This window comes from Homalodisca vitripennis, chromosome 3, assembly GCF_021130785.1.
Source record: "Homalodisca vitripennis isolate AUS2020 chromosome 3, UT_GWSS_2.1, whole genome shotgun sequence".
NCBI classification, from domain to species: Eukaryota; Metazoa; Arthropoda; class Insecta; order Hemiptera; family Cicadellidae; genus Homalodisca; species Homalodisca vitripennis.
Genome location: NC_060209.1, coordinates 83789766 through 83807782, shown reverse-complemented (window position 1 = coordinate 83807782; position 18017 = coordinate 83789766). Strand labels below are relative to the sequence as shown.

The window sequence follows — 18017 nt, the reverse complement described above, 5'->3', positions numbered from 1 at the left end:
TTTAACCAGTTATATACATATATTTTCATTTTCGTAACAACGTTTTACAATTTTCTAGAGATTATTAACAAAACCGGGGCAGTGATCGGCACTAAATGATCATGAATACATTACTGAAATCTGTGCCGGCCAGTTTCTCTTTTGTCCATTTGTCGAACTTCTCAGCACATGACGGAGTCATGGACTGCCGCCAACACCCCGCCTTCCCCAGGCTCACCAGGTTCAGTCGATCCTCCACCTCCTCTTCTCCTTCTTTTTTTTCTTCCTTGTTTTTTGCCCTTTCGTACTGAAGATGATCCAGAAGTTTCGCCTCCGCTTCCGACTCCACGGAGGTGCCGAGAAAGGCTGCAGTTCGTTTAATAACAGCTGGTAAATTCTGAAGGAAACACAAAATATACAGTATACGATAACTATGAGAAGGCTTATAGTGTGCATTTAAAAAATATCTTCGTGTTTCTCAGATGAATCACACCTATTGATATAAGTGTTTTAATGTAATTCTGTTAAAACCTTAAGGAAGTTTCTATAAGGCTAATACTTTTGAAATCTTAGTAAAAAGAATGATAATATAAAACGTAAGACAACTTTAAAATCTAACATGTAATTCATTGTAACAACCTATTGAAACATAAATCAATTTATAGGTGTGCATCAGTTCTCTGAGAAAATAAAATAATATTTATTATTGATTCTAATCAACGTTGAGTTAAAACAGTTTCACAATTCAAAATAAAAAATAAAATTGTATTAGTAGTTGAATAAACATATTTCAGTTCTTAATGCAAATACTGGTATTGTAGACCTATCAAAAATGAGTAAAGATAGTTATTACAAATGTAGAAAGTTTCGGAAGTATACATTCAATGTTGTATTCATGTCAGTTAAACTCGAACGGCTTCGGGTATTTAATGCGTAGGTAGAAAGCAGTGAGCTTGAAGTTTGGTGTAATTATCGAGAACGATGTCCTTCGTGTCAATCTGAGAACTTGCGTGATTTTGCACGAGTTGTGTAATGTATTGTTTTATAAAATATTTGGTTACCGTTGGTTACTATTTAGTTTGTTTGTCTTATTTACAGGTTTTGAATACAAGAAATCTGAAGAAATCCAAATTTAACCTTTTTTACTATTTTTATATATACTTCAAGTGTATAATTTAAATAAGAGTTGTATAAATATAAGAATTTTAATTTGTTGTTTAAAATTTCAAAAATAAAAATAATTCTTAGTAACTCTGAGTAAGATTGATTAGAATATATAAATAAAATTTCTAGAGGACTTAAAATTGTAAGTTTGGTTTATAAATATAGGTTTATAAAAATAATTAGTTATAAAATACTTTAGAACTGTAATAACATAGGTAGATGGTTCTACTAAAATATGATTAATCTTTATACAATCTATAATTTAATAAACATATTTTACCTGAGACATCTCTTCAAACGTAATAAAGAGAACATTTGGTTCCTTTCTCTTTTCCCAAAACGCCAGGACGTGCTCCCAGAATGGACTAAATACAACTGAAAAAAACAGAGTTGTAGCTTATTATATTGGAAAGATATAAAAAAGCAGTACCTTGTTAGCAGCATAAAATCTAGTACTAAATTTACAGTCAGCAGTTATTGAGGACTGATTAAAAGGGCATAAAGTTAAAAACTAAAATTTAAGTCACTTCTTTTAAGTACAATACTATTACTCGTATAACAGACTTAAAAGAAAAGCGTGATCGTGAAGATGGATAGTTTTAATATTAGTAAGGATGATAGTGTAAAGATGTTAAATAACAAAAACAGGTGAGGATTTTTTATCATTTTTGTATTGGGACTTCGAGACAATGCATGTTTAAACTGTAAAAATATATGGATTCTAGAATTAAATGATTAATTTATTTTTGCGTAATTTTATACAGCTACTTCAAAAGTTAAACATTAAAACTTTAAAACATTTAAAACACCGCATTTACACTTTATGCGGTGGAACTTTGTGAAGAGTCCACGTAGGAATTCGTACGTAAGAGGTGTGTGCAAAACTTCTTAACATAGGAACACATAATCGAAAGGTCGCGGGTTTTAAGACAACTGTAAAAAAAAACGATTCATTTCATGCAAAGCTACGATTAGGCAGGAAACATGTTTGGACAACTTGAAAACAAAGCAATGTGAACGTTTAAATACTATGAACATTGCAGTTTTATCGAGTCACCTGTATGTATGAGCCGAATATATAACATGCCAGTAACGTGTGCGGGTTGTCGTATGCCGTTTCTATTGTATGCCGTTTTTATTGTAATATTCCGATGATGTGAGTGCAGAAGACACTATTATAGTCACTATACTAATTAATAGTGACTGTAATTAAGTATGACTTAATTATAAAGTCATCTAAGTGGAATAATTTTCGTATAACACTGTTTTAAAATCAACAAAACTGAAACTTCTGATTACATATTAGAATTCAATATTACATTTAAAAAAATGTGTTTAATATCCACGCCAAATGGTATCTACTCAATCAATAAAAAACAGCATATTTATTTATAGAACACTAACTAAAGCAAATACAACAATTGTTTCAATAAATAAATAATTTGTTTCAATAAATAAATTGTTTCAATAAACAAATAAATAATTGCAATTCTAATAATAACACCTATATATCAGAATAGATATAACACAATAGTTAATTAATCACAATACAATAACAATAATGCACGCTTCTTCTTAATATTTCTAGTTCAGCAGATACCTTACGAGTCGATTTACTGGGACTTGGTACAAAAAACTGTCTGCAGGTTTTCTTTGTTACAAATTGATCGTGTCGTACCACATTTCGGGGCATTTAAAAAGCTTCCTGTGTTTCCAAATTTCGTATTTAACTTCCGCATATACTGTCGAGTGGGTATCGCGACACCTGGATTCTTCAATTATTATAGCAGAATTTTTATTATGCTTCAACCACAACTGAAGGATGTAAACTCGTTGTTGGATTGTAAACATTTAAAAAAACACACAAACAAATAACAGATGCAAAGAGCGTCACTTTACACTAGCGACTGGAACAGAAAACAATGAACTTACTCCGTGTTGCTGCCAACTTAACATTTTTACCTACCTATCGAAACAAAATATCCCAATTTATGGGGAAATTGACATATGCGCCACCCTGTACTATTCGATTATTCGTATATTGGGGAAGCATGATACCTCGTGACAGTATTTGACATAAGCGATCTCTAACGACAGTGGGTTGAACTACTGGTTGCACCGATAATTTATTGACCAACACTACTGCGATCTTAATTCATAAAAACGAACTAACTCGACTGTGGCCAATTACACTCGGTCCTATAGCATATCTCCATTACGTACGAAATACCAATACACTCGGTCCTATAGCATATCTCCATTACGTACGAAATACCAATGGGGCTGAAATGTATCGTACATTGTCTCAGAACTGCTTGTGAAGGATAGATACAAAGTATTAGCACAGGTGAACTTGTATATAACCTCAAAATAATTAAAAAAACGAGAATAGTAATATGTAGTGAAATAAATTATGAACATAGGCCGTCTCTTAGAAGAAGATATATATTCATAGGTGTTTATTTGCAATTTTAATGAACCTAGCACTTTATTTTGGTTTTAACTACCTATGATCATACATAAGATTTTCTATCGGCTCTCAAGGCCCAATTTACCCGACAACCGTCAGAGTAAAAATCGAATCAGAGACCCTACATCGTTGATCAAAGTTTTATATTTAAAATTTGAACGTTGATAAATTATTAATTAGTCACCATATGTTGAGATTATTTGGAAGAGGAGTACAAAAACAACCTAGTTCTGCCTCAAATAAAGCCATTTTTCATTTAATTCAAAATAAAAACAGAACAAATTATCTTTATTGTATTTTTTTGCTATTAATAATGGAGAGGGTATTATTTATGAAACTAAATTAGGTACCTTCACAATAGCTAAATCTATAAAAATGTTGTTGAATTATCAAAACATTTTAAATTAACCTTTTAAATTTCAACTAATACTTGAAATTATAAGGCAATCAACATTAAGTACGTCTATATTTTAAATTACACTATTCAAATCAATACAACAATATTAAAAAAGTTATGTACAGTAGATGGTTTTAATTTAAACAGATTATTTAAAAAATGACTGCAGGTTAATAACAAATATCCAAGTGCCTGTATAGCTTTCATTCATTACTCACGGAACAATCTTACTCTCACTCAAGAATGATCTCAAGAGTTACAACAATATTTTTGACGATGAGTTAAAATAATTGGTATATGGGTACGATTATATTTTATCGTACAATGATTGAGGGAACTAGACAATTCTGGCAGGACTTCAATATGCCACTAATTCTTAGCACGTTTATGAAAATTATATTGCATCTTGAATATTTTAATTAATTATAATTCTAATGGACGAGTTTGTGTTCTGCTAAATGTCTTATTTTTAATTTCTTATTAAGTATGAAATATATAAATAGTTTTAGTTTGAAGAAACATTTTTACCTTTATCACGATAGAACGCTTCAAAAAACTGATCTTGCGACCCCGTGTACTGGTAGAACTTCTGGTAGTGAGCGAAGTATGCTAATGCAGAGTCCTTGGGGTTTCGCCCAACATAGATTATCTGCAAACACATTATTGTAGTTAAGGGTTGTTCCAGTTTTATTTTCTCACATCAAAGATCATTAATTGTCTTTTTGAAGTCCACTATATAAAAAATATATATAAAAAATTCAACTAGAACAAGATGTTATTTTTTTATTAGCTTTCTTTATTCTAATGCAGGCACTTAATAAAAAAACATTTTAGCTCACTTCTTTATTACAACAATACATTCGATTACATAATTTGAATAACCAAGTCAGCTGGGATTCAAATTATATTTTAACACATGCCACTCAGGTAAATACTAAATGCTGAACTAAATAAGCTTAAAAATGTTTTAAATTTCAGATTCAGTTATTAGTTTTGTATGTTCACAACAAGGTAGGAGTAGGTTACACCACATACTTAGTCCCTTAATAGGCTTTATTTAGTTTCATGCAACTGGTGAATGACTTAAATTTATTTATTCTGGAATATTCTCATTTTCATCATGCTTACAGATAAGATCAATTTTAAAACTTTTGCTAAGGGTCTGCCAATTCCACGGAGTGACATGCACTTTCATCGAACATGATTTTACTTATATAGAAATGAAGCTTGACGCAAAATTTCAAGTCTATAAGTCAGTTCATGAGATATAGTACAGACAAAAAGTCGATAGAAAGTGAGACATAAATCAAGTCTAAAGTCCCACGTTAGTCTTCACTAACGCTCAATTAATGAAAATATATATTAGTTACATTTCAATTGCGAAGGCTTATCAGTCCAGAAATATTTCTCAGACCATTTAAAACTAATTTCAAGCCTCAACCAAGATTTTAAGTAATTTAAGAATTTATTTATGGTAAATTATTAATTATTTTCAATTTAAAAACTCCGGTTTAATTAGATAAAGTTTGCAAATTGGGTATATTTTAGTTTTTGGGTGTTTAAAAAAAACTCAAATTTTAATGGACGGGATAGTTGATTGATAAGGATATTTTTTATGTTTAAATTTTAGTGTTTATATTCTTGCTTATTTTTTTTATTTAGCAGAAAACATCAAATGCTTTTTGAGGTGGCGCAAATCCAGACTCAGGTTGGCGCGCGTTAGAACGGGTTGTTATAATTTGTTTGTTAACCTAGTTTGTATTTTTTACCTAGTTTGGTTATGTGAACACAAAAATATGAAACATATCTCAGCTTTCTACATAGATTCATCGTAAAAATAACAATAAAATAATAAATCAAATCTGTTTATTAAGTACTTCCTGCGGTGACCTTGATTCGTGATTAATACGAAAATAAGTATGAAAAATATGTTTTCCTGAATTTAGTCAATGATTATATTATATTTTATTATTACTGTATGAACTATCATAACTAATGTGAAACCAATATATTAGTATCAACCAACACTGAATATGATCTGAATTATAGTGTACATAAGCAGTCAAATATGTGAACAGCCTCAGAGAGATTGATTAGTTACATTGATTGAGCTTGATCAAATAGGAATTAGAAAAAGAGGAGTGTACAAAGGCTTTATCAACTAGTTCTCTGTGAAAGCAACATTACTTTATAGTGCAATCTGTCATTTATACATCTCCGCAATATTTTTAGTGTATTGTGCTAATTTTATTTAAAAATAAAATTTAAATGATCTGTTCAAAGCCAAATAGCTTTCTTAGGATGTTAATTGATTTACAAAAAGATTAATGTACACATGTAAATGGCGAGGAAATCAAGGGACACAGCCTCAGAGAAATTGATTAGCTACATTGATTGAGCTTGATCAAGTAAGAATTAGAAAAGGTAATGCACAAAGCTTTTCTCAACTAATTCTATTGAAAGCTACATTAATTTACAGTGCAATCTGTCATTTATACATATCCGCAATACTTTTAACATACATGGCTAGTGATATTTAAAAATAAAGTTAAAAGAAACTGTTCAATGTCAAATAGATTTCTTTGATTTCAAAAAAGAATAATGTACACATAAATTACGAGAAAAACAAGGGTATTTATTGCTAATTTTAAAAAATAGGTTGTTTCCTTATACAGTGTACTGTACATTGGCTTTTGACTTCTGGACTATAAAATTAGTAGCTGGACTTCTTGGTCACTCTGTGTTTTGTAGTCCAGAAGTTGGGAGCCAACGAATTAAATAGAAGAATTTCTCCTAAAAAAATAAATTGATCTTGGCCACTCTGCTTTTGGAGTTCTAAACGAAAAAAGTATTAAACAATAATATTTACCTTAGGTTTCTTTGTCCACAGCTGTTTGGGAAGCAATTCCAAGGGGAGGTGGGATTTGATAAACCGAGGTGAGGGCATTTCCTCCACCCAAGACACAGTATCGGGTTGGTCAGCACCCTCTGGCCACAATGTTATGTATCTGAGACCAAGAAAAAACTTACATACAAGTGCAACTACTGAAACAAACCAAAATGTAATGGTAAATGTAGAAATACCAAATCAATTCATTGAAACGAAGAACAATTTCGAATTAAATAAATTGTCCTGAAGTAAGTGATTCCAAAGAAGAAAAGAATCTCAATAGCAATTAGCTTCTTTGTTATTGAGGAGAAACATTCAATTAGAGAGGCTTGTAGGGCTCAGGAGGGCGGCATTCATTAGTCAACTCCGGCCGACTCTTCAGCTAATTAAATATTGCCCCATCACAAGAGGAATTAGACAGTTATTTAATTTCATACTTCCGCCAAGTATACAAGGTAGAGAGTACGAAATTTAATAAAGCGTTGTCTTTTACTTAGGATAAATTCAACTCTTCTCGCCCTGCCTTGTAAAAATAAACTCTTACTGCAATAAAGATGTATCAATGTTTAAAGTATATATCCTCACATCTCATAATTATTGAGTTCTATTTGGAATTAAATATATATTGCCCAGCGGATGTTTTGTCCATAAACATTGTATTTTTTCCATATAAAAATGGTAATTGTTTAATAATATACGGTCCCTTTATACTGTACTAGTAAGTCACATCCTGTTGACATTTCCATCCATAACTGTGGTGCCAATAAATAATAAAAGTAAGCAATCTGTATTTTCTTTCGTTGAAATTGAGCTCACTTCTAACACATTACTAAATAAAACTATTGGTGTTGTTGTTTTTAAGAATATTTAAAGTTCTTTACTGATTTGATGTAATATTGACCAGGCATCTATACTAGATGATGTTCTAAAATGTCTTCTTCTTGCGGCTTGTAATTCGGAGATTTATTCCTCAAAATTTTTCTAGTCATGTTTCGTGGTCATTCTTGTGCTATAATAGCATACTTTTATACCGAACTTTGCTGCGCGTTATTTTAATTGAAATAGATTAGACCATGGGTGGCTTTGGTGTGGGCGAATCATAAAGCCAATCATAGCGAAAAAACGTAATTCGCTGAAAATTTGATTGACTGCACGACGATGTTGGTCCCAACCCTTTTAGTTTTAAAACAATATTCGCTTTCACACGCACCCAGCATAAACTTTCCCTCTCGACGTTATACATGTAGTATTTATGTAACAGTAATGATGGTTCTGCCCCAGGATACCAGTGAATACAGTTCAACAAATTACGTTAATTAAATTACATTCTCAACTTCTCTGCGTATAACACAGCAATAGCAGGCAAGTAGTTTTTACTTGTTTGTGTTAATAAATATGGCAGGTTATATACACCATACGTACTAACAATTTTCAACACTGGCGTTAACTTTAAACTTTGTGCAGTACATGTTTGTAATATTTTTCTTTTTCAAACTCATTATTTATTTGTTTAACATTTTAAGTATAGACAAAAATTCAAACATGCAATATAATTCATGAAACATTACCTGAAAATACTATATATTCAACAGTCCAAGAATAAAAACACAACATTAAATAATAATGAAGAAGGGAAATTAATCAGATTATCGAAAAGCTGGCAGGTCGTAATAAGGAACTATAGTGATTGATGATAGTTTGACCTCAATATAGCCCCATTCACTTACCTTTGAAACAGTATTACATTATTAGCACTGTCAGTTTTGGTTTAAAATCTGTTGAGTGAAATTGGTTCTCAAAAATGGGACGAAGACAATGCCAAATTTTTTCAATGCGATATGGACCGACAAGATTGATGAAAGTCATGACCCTGAGAAGTAAGATAAAAATATATTTTGTAATTCAGAGAAACAGCATTTTGTAACATCCATATTTTGAACAAACAACATTCTAGAAACTCGGTATTTGGATTATAAATTTTTTTTATAATTATTCAATATTATGGATAAACGTTATTAACTATTGTTGGCTAGTGTGTATTGGTGTCGCCTTTCGCGTCGTCTAAAGTCAACACTTGTTTTTTTTAATAGCGTTAAGCCATTTTTGGTTGTATAAACGTTTTATGAATGGTGAATAAATGATATTTGGCTTTAGAAACTAGATTTATAATTAAGCAAGAAAGGTAATTGCGGGGCTCTTTGGAATGCATGTGAAATCGCACAGCTATCTTTAACAAAATCGGTCTTTGAGTTATACATTAGTGCAAAATACTAGAAACTGTAGCTAGTAAACTCGCACATTACACTAGTAATTTATTCATAATCAATTTAAAGTAAATACTTAAGCATTTCCATTTCAATAGTTCCAGTAAGTTGGTAATTAATATACTATCATACGAGTATTAATGCGTAACTAAAATACACAACTGAGGTAGTTTCAACATACTCTAGAAAAATGAAACGTTTGTGAAGAACTGTTTTCTGGGCTTCTTCGTAGTCCTGGTTGTTGGTCAGCAACCACACCAGCTCTTGTGTTAGCCGAGACCCTGAGACACAAGAAGATACTCAGTGAAGTAACTGAATAATTTATATCTGTGCACTGGCAGTGTACAGAATAGATCATGTTTGTCGCATTACATCCAAATTATTGAGGATAACTATTTATTTCTTTACATTTTTAACATAAAGTTGACGATGAAAAATTTGCTTAAATAAGAACTAACAAATTATGAAAACAAATTAAATTATAGTTTATAAATACAACTTTATTTTGCATAATAGAACTCCTATGAGGAAAATACTTGAAGCTAACGCGATGAATGAATTTAAACAATAAAAAAAACAAGGTTGTCTTCAAATATCAACTAAAATGAGCTCTAATATTACTTATAACTTAGGAAAGAAAATAATAAAAATGCAGGTTGGTTTTAAATATCAACTAAAGTAAGCTCCTGAAATGCCATACCCGACTTGGGAAAGGATACAATCCAGATATCGTCCTCGCGCACCTCCAAGTCTCGGATACGCTTCGCGTAGTTGCAGTAGTTCTCGGTGAGGACGCAGCCAGGGGGGCTGACCGTCACCTCTGCGGGGGGCATCAGGGTGCAGGCGGCTCGGACCAGATTGGATAACTCGTCGGACAGCGGGCTGAATACGAACGGAACATCGTCCTTAGAGATCTGCAGGGAACAGGTCAAGTTCGTGTAAACACCTTTGTCATTAATAATTGCAATATGTTTACCACAAATAAATGAAAGACAGAATACATTAATGGTAATAAATAAATTACAGTGCATACAAGGAACGGAAATAAAATTATATAAGCGATTACTTGTGCAGAAAAGACAAATTATGATAATAGCAACCTCGCCTTTACAGTATGTCACAATTATACACACGCGTAAATACCTGTAAAGCCATGTTGGTTTTCAGAAAATGTTATCAAATTCTAAAAAAACTTACATTTTTGAATAATTTTAAATAATAATAGTTAACAGGCTACTCTAAAGACATTATTAAGAGATTTTTTAAGGCTTTTATGTTTTAAGAATTTTTCTGAACTCAAACAGGTTTTCATGCCGTTACTGGAAAGTTCGTTAAGAGAACTAACGTTTTCACTGATTAGGCTTTTGATGCTATAATCTGTTCAGGACTGGTGAGGATTGAAACCTGAGGGGGTTGCAGATGGAAAGGGGCTTTGATGAAGATTTAATTTTTAAAATTTATATGTAAGTTTATATGTATTATCGTGGTAAATTTTGCTCGGATGAATGAAAGTTGTACTATGAAATACGCATCCATAAAACACATTTCGTGGATGCGAGAGCTCAAAGTGAGATAGTGGTGGGGGAAGTGGTGAAACCGAAAGTTTCAGAATCGTGTCTTTATTTTTAATCATTTCCGACGACCTCATTTCAAGATGACCCAAAGCACTGTTTAAAAAGGCAAAGACTCTTAACGAAGCCTGTTTTTATTTTCTTCATTGAAAACATATAAAAGAGTTGTAGGTTTCAAAATAATATATTTAGTCCAACCAAAAATTGTTTGAATCTAAAGCGCCTGACTGTCCACGACAGCTAAATGAATGTTTTTAGGGGGATGGAGATGACCTCAGATATGCAGGAACTTTTGAAGTCAAGTCTTACACCTACCCTCCCTACCCATAATTTCCGCTTTAATCAATAATATTGAATGTTACGCTGTCACGATAAAAAGGTTAAAGAGCTATTAAAACACTTTATATTTATAGCCATACAAAAAGTGAAACCAGTATTTTGGGAAAGAAGAGATCCTATTTGTCTAAAAAAGGAAACTACTTACAAAGAGTATATTAAAATAATCATGATAAATAACTTAAAATAAATAATACATGATGCTATATAACTTTATTATTGATTTATTATATAATAAATAATAATTATAAATAACGAGTGTAAAATTAAAGATATAATTACCTGACAGTGAATGGGAGGTTATAATTTTATAACCAATCAGCTGATATTGTTTGTTGGTGGATAGAAAATAACTGCCTGAGTAACGTGTGTTTTAGTAATCAGCTGATTTTAACCAAACAAAAACCACACTCTCAAAAGATTAACGTTGGATGTTTGGGAGTTCGTGGACAGATTCCTATCATGGACAGATTCCTATCATGGACAGATTCCTATCATGGTCAGATGTGCTTCAAAGTCACAAACTGCTGATCTAGAGTGTGAAAGCCTTTAGCTGAGAAAAAGTAATAGTTTTTAGCTATCTAAAATCACCGTACAAAAATCTAGAAATTTTTTAATAATGTACATTCAAGTTTAGTTTACTTAATAATTTTTAAATGATAAAACAAAAAGATTTCTTTTCCAAAACAATATCGAAAATGCAAAAAATAAATAAATAAAGTTGACACACATTGGAGTCACGTATTTTAGGATAAAAATTTCGAATTCTAATCAATAGGACACGCTTCCATCCCTCTGAACACAGTGGCGTACATGAAAATTTATTTCGGGGCGGTGGGGGGCTGACTGGCTGGGTGGTTTATAAGGTATAAAATACCTTCCAAAAATAGAAGCTCAGGAATTTTTCCACTTAAAAGTTTTGAGATTTAATACCTCATAAATGTGTTCTAGCTTAAAGTGCAATTTATTGTATGTCTTTCAAAATTTCGGGGGAGAGGAGAAGTTCAGCCCCTCCCCATTATACACGCCCATGCCTAAACCACTTGAAAACTAAGTGCATTTGGCAACCACCAATACAAAGAGCAGCCACGGGACTAATCGTTCAACTGCTGTCATCTACCAATAACTAATACACCTCCTGAATCGAAAAATTAGAAACCCATAAATCTAACTTTAAAACTAATTCCTTCGCTTAATTATAATTTATAACAATCGATACCTTAATAGCCAACTCGATCGGTTAACATACAAAGCTAGTCTGTGAGAAGCACTGGTAGTGGCACTGAGTAGAGTTTGCTCTCCCTAAACATCACGGGGGGTAATCCTGTGTTGCTATAGCAACCATACCTGAACTACATTACCTAGCCGTGTTCTAATGCCACCGTTATGTACCGGGTAATGGACAGGTACAGGGCGACGTGTCTGGTACTGCACACGTTGCACTGTTATATCTGCTGAAGGTATAAAGGGCGAGATTCAAGTCCATTTTCCCCGTTTAGTTTTTATATTGAAAACTCTATTTTTATAGTTAATACTGTTCTGTATCAAACAGCTTTTGATATAGCAATGACTTAAAACTTTTATTCCTAAATTCGCACTTTTCCTAAAATACTTCAAATTTATTATCATTAAAATTTGAGTTTATTTTTGAATGTTTGATTTCAACATACCTGAGCTGTAAGTGTCCTGAGATTTAATTTAGAGTTTATATTATATTTAGTAATATTTTAATAATGTTAATATAAATGACATTTTATATGGCATCAGATATTATATTGTAATATGTTAAAATTATACAGATATACACACAAGCAATATGGTTTAACACTTTAAGGCTATGTACGAGTATTCAGTAAGCAAACATATGGATACATTCTACAAGCTTCTTATTATTGGAATCAAATACCTAATTTATGAACAATCACTCCAATAATTATGACATTTTATTTTTGTGAGGCTTTTCGTGTTCAATGTACACATCATCAGACCCATATAACGGAAATAAAAGTAAAGTAATCATACAAACAATTTAGACTTACATAAAAAAACATCCCATTAAAAATACAAAGAGATAAAATGTCAATAGAAATTATTAAAACGGCGAATCCATTTGTCGTTAAAGCCATAACGTATTTCATGAACGAATCACTGACTAAAAGGGGCATTTCCTCAAGCTTGGAAGAAAAGCATTGTTTGTCCAATATCGAAAATAACTAATTCAACTAGTTTGGACTAGTTGAGACTCATATTCATACTTCGAGCAATGTCCAAGATCCTAGAGAAAACAGTAAGTCAACAAATAACAAGTCACACGAATAAACATAAATTACTCCCAAAACTGCAATCTGGATTTAGAAAGAATCATAGTACATTTTTTGCCTTGCCAAAAACTATTTGGTGATATTATTGATGCTAAAGACAAGGGGGAGATATAGCTCTCTTATAATGCTTGACTACTCTTAAGCTTTCAAATCTATGGATTACAGAATGCTGATTGAAAATATGCATTTTTATGGATTTGGTGTTGATTTTACTTCATAGATAGGATCGTAGTTTGGAGACAGGCTGCAGATTACCACACTCAGAGTGAGGCATCTACGCACCTTGCAAAGCTGCGTGGCATTCCTCAGGGAAGTTGCCTGGGGCCGGTCCTGTATACGCTGTACACAGCCGCATTCCCTAGCTCTGTAAATGTAAACCTCATTTTTATGCAGATGATTCATAGTTGCACTTGTCATATGAGCTAAGCCGCATGATCGAAGCTTTTGGTCAGATTAACGATTACCTGAAGAGCATAGCAAAAGTGGTCAGAAATTAATGGTCTAAAACTCAACTCAGTCAGTTTTGAACACTGCGCCATACAACCATGTACAGACCCTTAAGAAAAAGTGAGGCGAGTGTCTCACTTGAAGGCAGGAGTCTGGCTGTATGTGACAAGGCTAAAGCTCTCGGCGTCGTAGTCGACCGTGGACCTTCACTGAACATGTCACACAGCCTCCTAGCGTGCTTTGGTTAGAAGTTTACTTCCAGAGACCACTAAACTTCATTTAGTACAGTCACTGAAACTTTCAATACTTTATTACTGCTTCCTTGTATAGGGAGGACATAGATCGTATGCAAAAGTAAAAAACTCAGCCATTCGCTTTATGTTTTTCTTGAGAAGATTCGACTATGTATCACCGTACCGGGAAACAGTTAATTTACTGCCCGTAGACGCTATATGCATGTATGTTAACTTGCTACACAACATAGTGTTTAGACGATCCTCGAGCCTAACTACCTTCACGAAAGGCTTTCTTCCCGTGAAGAGGCGTCTCAGCGCAGGTTTCGCCATGATGGGTCGCTTCACTTTCCTAACGTAAGCTTGGAATTGGAGCGGAAGAGTTATTCATACTTCGGCCCCAAACTTTACAACGAGCTACTCAATGACATGAAAACATTGTCAAACAGTAATTTTAAAGTTAAGGTAAAAAATCTTATACATTAAACTTCCTCTTATTTTAATATAATTTATTTTTCAGAATTTAGGACAATAATTGTTCTAAAAAAAAACAGATTTAGCAGAGCAACGCTAGAAAATAAATGCATTTTGATTTGATTAAATTTTTTCTAGCTAACAAAGGCGTAGTGTAATTTAATCCTGAAAGAAAACGAGTCTTTCTGTTGATTATAAAATTATAACCTTTACTCAATTACATTAGGCCTTAACTTATATTCGCTTAAAAAACAAATTACTTAAAAACAGTGTTTAATACAATTTTTATAAAGAAACGTCAGAACCTTTAATAGACTTTTCTAATGCAAAATTAAATTAAATAATGTCAAATGGCAAAAACTTAAATATAATGAGATATTGAAAAAACAATAGCTGCTGTGTTTACAAGATATTCAGCAAGATTTTATTCCTGAATTCTTATTTCTTATTTCAGTTATTATAAACCCACAATTTCGTTTATAGAATATAATAATAATAAAAATGAAGTAATTATTTCGGAAATACAAGATTATAGTGAAAATGATACTGGCCAAACTATAGAAAATAATAGAAACGATAATACTGAAAATGTATAAATATTTATTACTTTAATATTTAGAAGTTATTGATTATTGTAATATATGAAATGTAAAAAATATAACAAAAATACATATAAAATTAATAGAAAATATAAAACTTTGTTATGTCAAAGAATTGAGTGTTTCATATTATTTTAAAATATACAGGGTGTCAATTAAGTCTGGAACCTCTTTTTTAATTTTTAAACCACAATATACAAAGATACCAAAGTTCACACGTGCTTACTGGTGATATTAACGCACATATCTGCCCAATTACCGGCCAGATAATCCCTTTGGGGGATGGTCCACAAGGAGTCAGACAAAATTCTTAAATAGCAGCATAGGTCAAGTTTGGTATCAAATTAAAGGTCTTACTTAGCAAAGTACAATGCCGCAAACCGGACTTCAAAAGGTGGATTCATTCAGTAGTTATAGCTATTTGAATTTTAAAACAATTGAACAATGTAAATTATTGAATCCACTTTTTGTGTCCGGTTTGGCATTGTACTTTGCTAAGTAAGACCTTTAATTTGATACCAAACTTGACGTATGCTGCTATTTAAGAATTTTGTTTGACTCCTTGTGGACCGTCCCCCAAAGGGATTGTCCGGTCGGTAATTGAGCAGATGTGTGTGCGTTACTATCACCAGTAAGCACGTGTGAACTTTGGTATTTCTTTCTATTGTAGTTCAAAAATTAAAAAATAGGTTCCAGACTTAATTGACACCCTGTATAAATTATCATTTCATAATTAGCAACCGTACTTTTTCAAGACTTATATTCACAGCCCGTTTATAAGCCCGTAATCCTTTGTTTAATTTATAAATTGAATAGAAAACATTCAATTTCATTATAAGACAACACGTATGAAAGTAATTAAATAATACAGGTCCAGATTTTAAAATCAAAACAGTATAATGAAAACAAACATTAAAAATAGTAATTGAACTATGATAATATATTGTGAAACAACAAACATATAATTATCCGGTGTATTTAACTCACTGTTCCGTAGTAGTGTTGAGTATTTTGTGGTGAATCTGTTTAATGACTTTGTGAATATATTTAAACGTAAAGTAAACACATCGGTGTAAATCTGTATTATCATTTGGAATTAAGTTTGCAGGGCATTTTTATTTGATTACTAATTCACAATTTATTTGATTCTCAACACAGAAAAATGCTGACGTCCCAGTTGTCGATAGGTACGATTTCGAAAACTTATTAACATAGACACTAGTTTCGCGAAGATCAGGAGAAACTAGTAGCACTCTGTTTCTAATAAAGATTTATCCCTTCAACTGCTGAATAAAACTTATTTGTTGTTATATTAAATTACAGAGTCCAATATGACATTATCCTGAACAAGTAAAGTTAGAAAAAAATTATAATTTTGTATTTTAATGGTATTTTTAGGAATTTTTAAACGAAACAAATTTTATAAAACATATACGTAGGCAAATCAAATATAAACGGTAATTTTCAAAATTATATTTATTGAATAATATTATACAGAAACTATACCTTCAACATTTTTCAATGTAGTCTCCTGCATTATCTACACACTTCTGCCACCGATTTGGAAGCTTTAATATTCCCTGTTCATAAAAAGATTGAGGGCGAGTTGTTAACCAATCGCGCACGTGCTTTTCGACGTCTTCATTGTTTTCAAATCGTTTTCCTCCAAGTGATTCTTTCAGGGGCGCAAACAAAAAATAGTCACAAGGGGACAGGTCTGAACTGTAAGGAGGGTGTTCGAGTTTCCCAGCCCATTTCTTCCAATTTATCCCTTGTCAACAATGCGGTGTGAGGCCTTGCGTTGTCATGGTGAAGGATGACATCTCTAATGGGTACACCTCGTCTTTTGTTCCGGTAACTGGTTTTTGCTGACTGTACCACCTGGCAGTAGTAAGCCGCATTCAATGTTCGTTGATCGTGAAGAAAATCAATGAGTAGAACTCCCCTTGAGTCAACAAAAATTGTTGCAAGAACTTTTCCGGCTGAGATACGAGTTTTGGCTTTCACTGGGCAGCCTTCATCCTTCCTTCGCCACTCCTTACTTGCCATTTTCGATTCGGGAGTGTAATGATAGACCCACGTCTCATCACATGTGACGATGCGTCTCAAAAAATCTTCACCTTCTTCTTGAAATCGTTGCAGAAGTCTCCCAGCAATCTCCGACCTGACCTGTTTTTGATTTCCGGTCAACAACCTCGGAACCCAGCGAGCACTAATTTTTCTGAAGCCAAAGTGGTCTGTGATTGCAGACTGAACACTCCCGTAGCTGATACCAATTTCCGACGAGATTTCTTGAACAGTTACCCGGCGATCACCTTCAATAAGCTGTCGAACCGCACTAATGTTGTCATCTGTAAGACTTGACCTTGGGCGTCGACCGTGACTTTCGTTTTCAACACGTTCTCGGCCATCCCTAAATTCTCTGGCCCACGTATACACTCGATTTTGAGACAGAGTAGTGTCCCCAAACTGTGCCTCCAAACGAGTAAAAATTTCCGAAGGCTTAACACCTTCATTTGTTAAAAATTTTATGACGATGCGTTGCGCAACAGATGGATGTACCTCTCGCTCGGTCATGGCTATACTGAAGGCAGAACACAACGCTAGTGTGAAGCAAGCAGTTCCCCCCACTCCTATTAAATAAAACGACAATCGCCCACAGCCGCATCACGTCTGAACGTGTTTGGTACGGTCAAGAGCAAAATTACCGTTTATATTTGATTTGCCCTCGTATTTAGATACCTTAAATGATTCTTCCTCTATTCGTACTTTCTCGCTCTTTAAAATGATCCAAATAGAAAGTTTTGAGCCAAATTTGGTAATTACTAGTTGAACAATTCTACCTATAGTTGTATGAAGTACGTCAGGTACT

The 18017-nt window shown here is 32.8% G+C and overlaps 1 protein-coding gene across 2 annotated transcripts in view; it reads right to left on the bottom strand.

Moving 5' to 3' along the window:
• LOC124357123 (luciferin sulfotransferase-like) overlaps window positions 1–18017 on the bottom strand; it is a 31802-nt gene continuing 13785 nt past the window's right edge. For both annotated transcript variants that reach the window (XM_046808598.1, XM_046808599.1), the window contains exons 2-7: window positions 9865–10078; window positions 9346–9445; window positions 6880–7018; window positions 4539–4659; window positions 1424–1518; window positions 1–376 (exon numbers count right to left, since the gene is read on the bottom strand). In XM_046808598.1, coding sequence (XP_046664554.1) covers window positions 92–376; window positions 1424–1518; window positions 4539–4659; window positions 6880–7018; window positions 9346–9445; window positions 9865–10078 — 954 coding nt within the window. In that variant the 3' untranslated portion in view covers window positions 1–91. The remainder of the gene's footprint in view (window positions 377–1423; window positions 1519–4538; window positions 4660–6879; window positions 7019–9345; window positions 9446–9864; window positions 10079–18017) is intronic.